This window comes from Fulmarus glacialis, unplaced genomic scaffold (assembly GCF_000690835.1).
Source record: "Fulmarus glacialis isolate BGI_N327 unplaced genomic scaffold, ASM69083v1 scaffold15550, whole genome shotgun sequence".
NCBI classification, from domain to species: Eukaryota; Metazoa; Chordata; class Aves; order Procellariiformes; family Procellariidae; genus Fulmarus; species Fulmarus glacialis.
The window spans coordinates 53,292-63,606 of record NW_009185923.1 but is presented as its reverse complement, the minus strand read 5'-3'; the positions used below and the strand labels follow the sequence as shown (position 1 = coordinate 63,606).

At 44.2% G+C, this 10,315-nt stretch overlaps 2 protein-coding genes across 2 annotated transcripts in view; one reads left to right on the top strand and one right to left on the bottom strand.

The window, feature by feature from the left end:
• Positions 1-2,188: 2,188 nt before the first annotated feature.
• On the top strand, positions 2,189-4,159 carry CCDC92 (coiled-coil domain containing 92). Its single transcript, XM_009584208.1, has 3 exons — positions 2,189-2,318; positions 2,704-2,745; positions 3,384-4,159. Exons 1-3 carry the CDS (start codon positions 2,189-2,191, stop codon positions 4,157-4,159), a joined length of 948 nt encoding a protein of 315 aa, XP_009582503.1.
• Positions 4,160-6,442: 2,283 nt separating this feature from the next.
• The window catches only part of DNAH10 (dynein, axonemal, heavy chain 10), a gene marked incomplete at its 5' end in the record, with an annotated part of 56,879 nt that continues 53,006 nt past the window's right edge, over positions 6,443-10,315 (bottom strand). The window contains 6 exons of the mRNA XM_009584320.1: positions 6,443-6,643; positions 7,114-7,259; positions 8,328-8,508; positions 8,767-8,934; positions 9,033-9,244; positions 9,706-9,837. Of these exons, the coding sequence (XP_009582615.1) occupies positions 6,497-6,643; positions 7,114-7,259; positions 8,328-8,508; positions 8,767-8,934; positions 9,033-9,244; positions 9,706-9,837 (986 nt within the window). The remainder of the gene's footprint in view (positions 6,644-7,113; positions 7,260-8,327; positions 8,509-8,766; positions 8,935-9,032; positions 9,245-9,705; positions 9,838-10,315) is intronic.

Sequence of the window (10,315 nt, the reverse complement as noted above, 5' to 3'; positions counted from 1 at the left end):
GGGACAGAATTAAGGTCTGTCTTATGCACAACATGTGGTCCTGTAATTACAGATGGTGGCTGTAATGCCATTGCAGATGGTTGCCCAGGCAACGGGAGTCCTGATTCTTTACTTATCTTTGTAACCTAAATGCTGTAATTGTTTTTACAAAACTACACAGATAACTGAGTTTAGCCTTTAGTACTGCAGTGACAAAGCTAATGCTCCTCGTGCATCAGCAGTGTTTAACCCAGCATCCTAACCGCTTTATCTGTCTCCCGCCTCCTTGGCTGGATTACTTGGCAGCAGGAGACGGCTGCTGTGGCTCCCAGCCCTGGCAGGCCGGATCATCAGCTGTGCAGTGCGCAGAGGCGCTTGACAAACCTTTCCTCGTCGCTCCTGGTGGTAGGCCGGGGGCTGTGACAGAGTTCCCTGTGCTGCTCTGTTCCCCTGAAAGTATTTCTCCCACTGTGGCTTGTGTAATTCCCACCCAATGTGTGCTACTGCCTGTCACGCTGGTGTCCCCATTAGCCTGGCTCTCTAGAATTTGTCTGTGCACCTCTTTTTGTGCTTTGTGCTCCTGAGCTGCCCGAGAAGGCGGCTGACTTCCCAGAGTTTTCCGAAAGCTTCCCAAGCATGACAGCTTTCTTGCTAAAGAAATTTGAAGTGTAGTAATGTGGAGTTATTAAGGACATATGTTTCTGGAAAGTTCCTCTCATGTGGACTCAGCAGCCTCTATAAACCAGCTGTAGGTGGAGCAGCACCATGCACCCTGGCTGTAGTAGCATGGCTCGTGATACAGCCCTCTGTGTATGCAGAGTGGTAATGATCACACAGTGAAGTTCACGAACTGCTAAAAGTATACCTGAGTGGGTTTGTGCTTTGAGGTTGCAGGAGGATTGCATACTGTCATCGTTGCTTTTTCTCATTAGTATACTTATTTTCACTAGGAAACAGGACAATAAACAAAATCGTGTCATGAGGGACTTGGTGACTAGATATCGCTAGGGACCTGGTAACTCCTATTTGTGCTTCTCTGGATGCTCCTTCAGGTACTCCTTTAAAGGTCACAGAAGAGAGCCCCCGGCGCGTGCTTCTCCACAGGAAGCATCTGGCTGCGCCTGGTGCCAGGAGCTATTTTTACCTCTATATCAGGGAGTTCATTTGGGAGTCTGTATCTCCAGCTCTACCAGACAGATGTTCCTCGGCAGTTCAGCCTGTGGGTATACGTAAAACCGCTGTTGCCTTAGCAGGAGCAGTAGTAACACTGGCAGTGCAGGGGTCTTCAAGACTGCCTCTCAGCATTGTACAGTTAACCATTTCTATCTCTGAGTCTGAGCGCTGCTGTAGTCAAGGCCTAGTTTTATAAGGCTGTCCCGCAGGGAAAACCCAGCGGTGTAACAGTTTTCCATGTACTCATAACCTGAGCAAGAAAAATCTGTTTGTTTTCTCTTTAAATGAAACATTGTCCATATCAATTGTCTTGTTCCATGTCATCAGGGCCCGCGTGAGACGCCAGTCTCTGTGGGGCCTCCAGCGGGTGCGGGATCCTGCTCTAGCATGGCTGAGGAAAGGCAATAGCAGCCAGCGGCAGCCAGGGCTTTCTCTCACGCAGGTCCCAGCATGAAACATTGTCCATATCAATTGTCTTGTGCCATGTCATCAGGGCCCGCGTGAGCATGTCTCGGCTAAGGTGCCCCATAGCAACGACCTCTGTGACGGTACCACTGGGCTTAGCTGTGTGTTAGACTCCCTGTTTTGCATTTCTCTTTAGAGATGGTGCGTTTTAGTGCTTCCTTCCTTGTCTAGGGATGTTACGAATTCATGTATCCCTGGAGGTAAGTGGAAAACCCCCAACAAGACAGAGGGACATACTAGCCCATTTCTCAGAACTCTACTTTTATCTTGTAATGGGATTAGTGACTTACTCAGTCTGAAGTTAATCCTTTAAATGTGTTAACTCCAAACAAATGAGTTCCCTATGCTGCTCAGGCGTAGAGTATAATTAGGCTTTCTGTGAACTTAGAGCACTTCTAACTGAAATAGTCATGAAACAGAAAAACGTTTTGTGGCATTTGCCTGATCGCATATCAGTTCATTAGTATTTTTTTTTGCTGATCCTGGCTGTAGAGGAGGATCTGTGTATGTGCAAGATAATTCACTGTTACAATTCTACATCTGTTTACTGACAGGGTAACTGCATGTCAGGATGGCAACTTCAAACCTGGAGAACCAGCTCCAGAGCGCCCAGAAGAACCTGTTGTTTCTCCAGCGAGAACATGCCAACACACTGAAAGGCCTGCATGCTGAGATTCGACGCCTGCAGCAGCACTGCACAGGTAGCCGGGAGAGGATGCTGGTGCTGATTCGGTGCTTAATTCTTCTCACAGGAATGGAGTAACTGCTTCCTATTTCAGCAGTGAAACCTCAGCAACAAAGCCCACCACCAGGGTGTACTTAGGGTGATCAGCATGTATCTTGGGACACAATTAAGCAAAGATTTTTTTTTTTTTTTTTAAGGGAAAAAAAAAAAGGCAGTGTGTCACCTGATAGTTGCAGTTTTTCTACAGATTTGATAATTTGCAGTGGATCTCCTATTATTGCTTCAGGTGGGGGGAAGAGTTAGTTTATATTTTTATTGAAGTATGCCATTGTAAATATGCTCACGAGGTGGGGTATGGGGTAGATGATGATGATCTAACAAAAATAAACTTTTTTCCTCAGATTTAACCTATGAGCTGACTGTAAAGAGTTCAGACTTGTCAGGTAAGGAATACACAGCATTCTTCTTTTAATGTTCATGTTAAACTTCCTCATCTTTTTCAATGTTTGTATTTTCTCCATTACAAGTAGGTGAGAATACTTTGCACTTGGGATGTTGACTTTATAAATTCCAAAGGTATAAGAGTAGTTTTTTACTTTCCAGACTTACTGTTATTTATGAAGTAAATGTCACAAGTTCTTTACCAAGGCCACACAGGAAATCTTTGAAAGAGCCAGGAATAGCGTGTAGAACTGCTCACTCCTCTCTCTTACTAGACAGTCAGTTCCCTGCATGCTATATGAGGACATGGGACATGAATTCTAGGGGCAGAAGAGTGAGACTATTAAAACTTAGTTGGTAGTGTAATTACACCACAAAGGTTTTATTTTTATGTGTGTATGTATACACACACACACATATACATATATACACACATACACACTAGATTCTAGTTATTTCAGATGTATTATGTTATCAACAGGTGAAGCACAGGAATAAAATACTCCCTGGGAGTATTAGCTGAAGTTAGTTTTTGGGATTTCTCTCTACAGCTTTGGGATGGCAAAATGAACCCTATTGCGCTGTTTTACTTAGTGGCTATTGTTAACTTGAAATACTTCCGCTTTTCCTATTCTTCTAGGAAATGGTAGTTCAAGAAGTGATGAACTCAAAAGAAAGTGCGAAGATCTTGAAGCTCAGCTGAAAGTCAAAGAGGCTGAAAATAATGAATTACTGAAAGAACTTGAACAAAAGAATGCAATGATAATGGTGCTAGAAAACACTATTAAAGAAAGAGAAAAGAAGTATTTGGAAGAGTTAAAAATGAAAAGCCATAAGCTCAATATGTTGTCAAGTGAACTAGAGCAGAGAGCGAGCACTATTGCTTATTTAACTTCTCAACTGCATGCCACTAAGAAGAAGCTGATGAGTTCAAGTGGGACTTCGGAGGGGACCCCTTCTGGCAGTCCCGTGCTGTCCAACTATAAGCCGTCCCCTCCCAAAGATAAACTGCCGGAGACTCCACGGCGCAGAATGAAGAAGAGTCTGTCGACACCGCTCAACCCCGAGTTTGAAGAGGCCTACAGAATAGGATCGGATAGCCGGAAGCTGCTGCTAAGAGAGCCTGTGGATGCCATGCCCGATCCCACTCCGTTTCTCTTGGCCAGGGAGACGGCAGAGGTACATCTTATTAAGGAGAGGCCATTAGTTATTCCACCTATTGCTTCAGATCGTGCATCCGGTGAATCGCACAGCCCAGCCCGAGAGAAGCCGCACAAGGCCCACATTGGGGTGGCGCATCGCATCCACCACGTCGCGCCGTCCCAGCCTCAGCCGGAGGTTGAAACGCTGGCAGTGGATCAGGTCCATGGAAGCAAAGTGGTCAGAAAGCACTCAGGGACAGACAGAACTGTTTGAGTAAAATCACTTAAATGCTCTACTCTGTTGCTGTTTATGCACTGTGATCCTGTAGGATAAATAGCACCTGCAGTAAAGTTTCTTTTGATGCCCCATGCATGCCAAACTTCTTCTGGATACATCATTAATAGATTATGCTCCTCTAATGAAACCCAATACGACTATGTTCATATGGCAAGGTATATAACTACTAAATGCTGTGGCCAAATCAGGGGTACCTGACTGCTTGCTTCTGAGCACTGCTCCATTTATTGTAACTACACGTGTGGACAAAGGCACAGGCTGCAGGCTGCGTTATTAATCAATATTAGTGAAAACAAACTTAACTGTAAACCTGCAGCAATATGTATTGGCTGTTAACGTTTGAACTATCATCAGTGGTTCTTTTGTCTTCACTGTGTATGGAAGCACTTCATACACAAACACTAACCTCCACGACAAAGCCTTTTCACAGTAGCATTGAAAACACTGCAGATGTATGTACACTGTAAAATGAACTAAGGACATCTTTTTCTTCACCTGCAGATGCTCTCAATTGCAAATTGTGTTCATAGTTTCTCTTTCTCAAAATCCTGAGAGTCCCAGCAAGCATTACTTGATTAATCCTAAGTAAATGGTTTGTGGGTTTGTTTAAGTAAAAAAAAAGCCGGGGGGGGAATAAAGCACTCTTTAAAGGGTTAATGATCCTCATAGAAAGAGTATGAACACTGAGTTGGTTTTTTTTGTTTTATTTTTTTAAAAATTGACTGGCTCCATGACGCATTTTACACTAGTCAGTACACTGCACTTGTAGCACCTTCCATACTGGCTCAGAGCTCCTTTTCCAGGGAGAAAACGTAACTGGCTATCCAATATGGAAATGGTTCTTTATGCTCTAACCTGCACTTTTTGTAAAGGGATTATTTTTGTTTCCTGACAACCTTAGACATGTTCTGGGCATCATCAGACAGTGCTGGCTTCTGCCAGCTTAGAAACCTGAGTTGTCCCTCTAAAATGTGTGTATTTAGTGTTAAATTTAGCTGATGTAGCCAATTCATACAGGAGGAGAACCTGGCATCCTTGATTTTTACCTTGTGGATTGGGATGGACTTGCCTTGCACTTGCCCTGGTTCCCCTGCTCCTTTCTAGTAAGCAACAGGTAGACTCAACATCTGTTAGACTACTTGATTATTTTTTAATTATTATTTTTTTTCCTAGGAAAGAAAGGCATACTGTGAGCTGTGAGAGTATGTAATTTTGGGAAAGGAGCACAAATCTGACCATTTTTCTTAAATTCTGATCAGTACCTCCAGCTCACCTCTGCTTCACTCTTGTCTGCAGCCTCTGAGTAGGACCAGCAAGAAACAATGGCTCCCAAATGCTGCTAAGCTTATGATGTGCCTTCAAAAACCTGGAACGCATAATCTCTGTGAAAGCTGATGAAGGATCCCTGCCTGCCCTCCTTCCTCCCCCTTGCCAGCTGTAGTCTGCCCCTCGTAAGCTTTTTCTGCAGCTGTGTGTTGGTGTGTGTCTCCCTCTGGAGCCTTGGATCACTGTCAGCTTCCCTCAAAAGGCACTGGCAGGATGACACAAGCTGTTCTTCCTAACTGTGGTACTGCTAAATTTCCTGTGCAGCATGACAGCTTACAGCGGGGTCGTTGCCAGTCAGAGAGGGTTTGACTGTCCACTAGCCCCAAGGCCTCCCGTCCCTACCCCGCGCACCCTCACGACTCAGTCACTCGCCGTTCTGAAGCCCAAGAAAGTCGACTCAGCGTTACGCCGTGCCGGTTGCATGGTAGGATTTGTTTCGTGACTGGTGGGGAGGGATAGGGAAAAGCTGTGTTCCTGGAAAATGGTTGGTTAAAGAAAGTTTGTTATCCTGTGGTTTACTATTTTTAAGTGTATTGCATTAACCAGCAGTGGTTTTGGGGTTTTTTTGGGTGGTTGTTGCCATATTTTTATGGCGATCTATTGTATGACTGCTCTACCCTGCCGCTTGTTCAAGGATGATGGAAGGCACCGCTTCTAAGCACAGCAGAAGTGATGCTTTGGGCAATTAAAAACATTTCTTACAACCATACAGGCAAACCTTAGTCTTTGTGTGTGCGAGACTAACTTATTACCTCTTTTGTATGCATAGACCAGCTTGGAGCCTTTCTAAAAGGAAATGCAAATTATGAAAAACATTTTTCTTTTCAAATGTGTTTATTGACAGTACTAGCTTGGTTGTATCATACTATTTCAAGTCAGGTGTGCCTAAGTGAATGCTACCCCACCCATGGTGTGGATCTTTGCCTGGTTTGATTCCCCCCAAAGGGTCGGATTGTGGGGGAAAAATCTAGTGCCAACTTCAGACTGTCAGTCTGCATTCAAGGTGAGACAAACGCCTTGCAGGACCCAATGGGAGATGTGCTTTGTAGTGTAAAGATCAGCTTCAAAAACAAGGCCGACACCCATCGCATTCCTTCTCTGGGAGGTTGTGTACACAGGTGTCCGCAGGGTATTCTAAAAGAGCAGGGAGGAAAGAAGGACACGGAGGAGTGCTGGAAGTACTATGTGAAACTGGAAACAAGGAGGGCCTCTAGGAGAGATTGTCTTCAGAAATTCACTTTTTTTGTTACAGGTCTTAAATAACAGATACCCAGAAAATGTAAACATCCCTTATGTCATTAACTGGTAATGGGAAATAATGAAAGGAGCAGTGGGATTATAAGAGTGTCCCAAGATGGTTCCACGCTGCCTGAATGGAAAAGAGGCAGCAAATGTATTAACCCTTGTGAGTGTCACCCCTAGAAAAGAAAAACTTCAGTGATGGTTTATGTAAGGAGAAGTGTTAAACAACTGCTTACTTTATATACTAGTGGGAATGATAAAATACTGCTGCTTGTAGAGGGAAAGGACTGCCAGCTACTGAGATGTGAAAACAGAGGAAGGTAATAAGCTAATCGACCATTGTGTCCCCAAAGGAGCAGTACCTGGAGTTTGAGCTTGTGCGCTTCAATGGGGATTATCTTCAGAATGGGTAACTCCACCACCAGGACGCCGGGCTTGCTTCTGGTAAGGCAGCTGTGCTCAATGTCCCAGTCTGCTCCCTCCAGAAACAGACCAGAAACAAGGCAGCCTGTACAGGCAGAAAATGCAACATCTCATGTAAACTGAGCTACTAAAAATCAGCCTAAGACAACTGTTGCTGCAGTAGCTGTCCTTGGCACCTACAGTCATGACAAAACTCACTTCATCATTTCAAACTGCAGCTACACAGAGGTAAATTTATCTGCGGTGTTTGTTTTTAGAATACAACTGTGACCTGCTGTGTTTAAATTTTTTTTTTTTTCAAATTAAAATTGTCTCAGTTGCACTACCTATGATAAACATTATTAGGAATAAATACTGGTTTGCTTGCAGTTTTCATCCCCACAGTGGGTGCCACTCTCCAATTACTTGCCCAAGTAATAGCCAAGTTGTAAGAGAGCTTTTTAACTCCTGTGGGACTGCTTGTTAGATCATTCTGACAAAAGGTGAAGGGTTGTTCTGGTTGTTCCGGTTGTTGTTGAAAATACCCAGCATTTTGATGAAATGGTAGTAAATAAAGAATAGTCTAGGTAAGCCCTTGAAGTGACTTTTATTTTTAACTGAAAGTTAGATTTAGCAAAAACAATCGGATTTTTCTTTTTCCTCCTCTGTTCCCAATCAGGTCTAGTACTCAGAAGCATTGCTTAGCTGTCCCCTTTACCCAGCGTTTGTTATATTTCATAATTAGAGCATTGCTAGTCATAGAAATTTCATAAAGATATATTTACACAATAAATCATACATCATTGTATTTACTCTTTGTTTAAATATCTTTCAATATATTATTTGTGGTGTATATAGAGGTTTATAAACCTGCTAGGACTGGTAATGTTCTAGCCATTAAGAAAAAAGTAGAGAGAGAGCGCGTGCGCAAGGGAGAGGTGTAAGTTCAAACACACGCATGTGGGCGAAAAGAGCTGAAGAAATTTTTTTAAGCAGAAACCAGAACCCAGCTACTTCCCAGCTTGAAATCACATGACTCTGAAATGCATAACCAAGAGTATGCCTGCGGAGGTATAATCTAAGTAATTTACTCAGTATGCCAAGCAATTTTTTTCCTCTCTCTCACCAATTAACTACTTTATTATTTATGTCAAATAATCATAAAAACACCTACCTTGAGTAGACCCTTCAGTGATGTCTTCCGCAGTCCTGTACGTGGTTACCTCTGTGTAGAGGGTGGAGTGATCCAGGGGCCACTTGTTTTTCCTGCAGGTGGCTTGAACAAGAGCCGTCAGGTAAGATTCTGGGATGTGCAGGCCCGAGAGCCACATCACCTTTGGTTCACACTCATTAACCTGCAGTCACAGAAGACAAGCTGCAGCACCTGGTTCTCCCACCATACCTGGTACTCAGCCCAGAGGCCAACGCTCTTAAAGACTAGCCGGAGGCTAGTCCGTCTTGCATCCATAGTCGTGCAATGATTCATTATCGTCCTAGGTGGTGATTGGCATTAGTTCAAGTAACTTGTCTGAAGCAGTGTGTGTTCACTGACTTCTGCACCGATAGCATAGCATGCAGGTTAACAAAACAAAAAGCTTTCTGGAGGCACTCACCCAGCTGGTGTACTGGTTGTACCGAGCTCTAAAGAAAATAATCCAATTTCCAAGCGTTTTGAGTGTATCGGGGGCTAGCCGCCGCCAGATTTCAGGAATCTGTCCATTAAAGAGAGCCCGAGCCACATCATCCAGTTCACTGCTCATTCCAACTTCCCCAGCCAAGGCCTGGAAAGACAGTGAGAGTGAGTGCCAGCCCGGGGCAGGTAGAGCCTGACTGATTTCCTCTAGTTGCCGTGAGCAGCAGTAGTGGTGTTCTTACTTACACGTTGCAGTTCAGCCAATGACTTTGCCATTCGAATGATCAGCTTATTAAAACGTTCCAGTTCTTGCAACAGCACCACAGTCGTAGGGGATATCTCTGGTCCAAAACCTTTCCGTATCTGGTCAAGATCGAATACTTGTGGTATTTTGTTTTCTATATCCTTAGCAACATTTGCAATATATTCATCTCGACTAATTCCTGTACCAGTTTCACCTGAAACAAAAAAATGGCTTAGTGAGACTAAATCTGCATAGGTTACTCCTTCTATTATTAATTCTCTAAGAAAACTTTGATGCCAAAAGGCGAGTCAGCTCTCACAGTCCCCACCCTCTGCAGTGCTGGCATTTGCACCAGAGGACTCCCTGCCTGCTTCACCGTGCCTCTGGGCGCGTGCTGAACTACTGCCATGCTGGCAGGGCTAAGCGGTTCGGCTTCGCTCACCTCCCAGTCCCCGCTGTTGCGCTGCCTCTGCTCCCCAGGGCCATGAACACCATCCCGCCGTGCCCCCGGGATCACGCACCTCCCCGCCCAGGGCACAGGCAGAGTGACGGGCGGCAGCGGCAGCACCCCGAGGCGGGCCGTGGCAGGGCTGCTATCAATCCCTGTGGCAAGCAGCTCGCCACCTCGCTATTTCTTATTTACAAAAAAACAATTCAAAGTGATGGAGAACATACCTGTTTGAGGCTGCAGCTCAAGAAGATGAGACCATATATCACGAACTGCTTGTGTATAATACCCAATCTCAGCATTTGCATGAAGACCAAATACTTCTGGGGTATTGGCAAGTGGCAGAGATTCTATCGCCTCTGCAATACAAAAAACACGCTTCCTAAAGACGCGATATATTAAACCACAGCTACGAGGCAAAAAAGAATACTGCAGAGAATTGCATGAGTGATTTTTTGTTACTGCTCTGCTTGAAAAAAAATCAAACGCTACAGCTGGTGCTGAAACACTCCAGGGATTGACTAAACATTTTTAAGAATGAAATGTGTGCACGCACACACAGATATCACACACCCCACCCACACAGCCACCCCATGGAAATGTATCACTTAATAATACAAAAATTAACATGCTGGTTACCTAGGGATTTTTTTCTTTTTTTTTTTTAAAGAAATGAGGAGCTCGCTGGTAAGCTCACATTACAAAGGGCTCCTCATATAAAGCAAGAACATCATCATCATCAGCGGATTACAACATTGCAATACATACACATGCAATGCCTGAAGTTCCTTTCAACTTCTCATATCCAGCAATGGACACATGGAGAGAATGTATACT

What these genes read in the sequence shown, in the direction of transcription:
- CCDC92 (XM_009584208.1), top strand. Translation starts at nt 2,189, where the DNA reads ATGGCAACTTCAAACCTGGAGAACCAGCTCCAGAGCGCCCAGAAGAAC. An exon ending in CCTGCAGCAGCACTGCACAG is followed by an intron (nt 2,319 to 2,703) that starts GTAGCCGGGAGA and finishes TTTTTTCCTCAG; the next exon opens with ATTTAACCTATGAGCTGACT. An exon ending in AAAGAGTTCAGACTTGTCAG is followed by an intron (nt 2,746 to 3,383) that starts GTAAGGAATACA and finishes CTATTCTTCTAG; the next exon opens with GAAATGGTAGTTCAAGAAGT.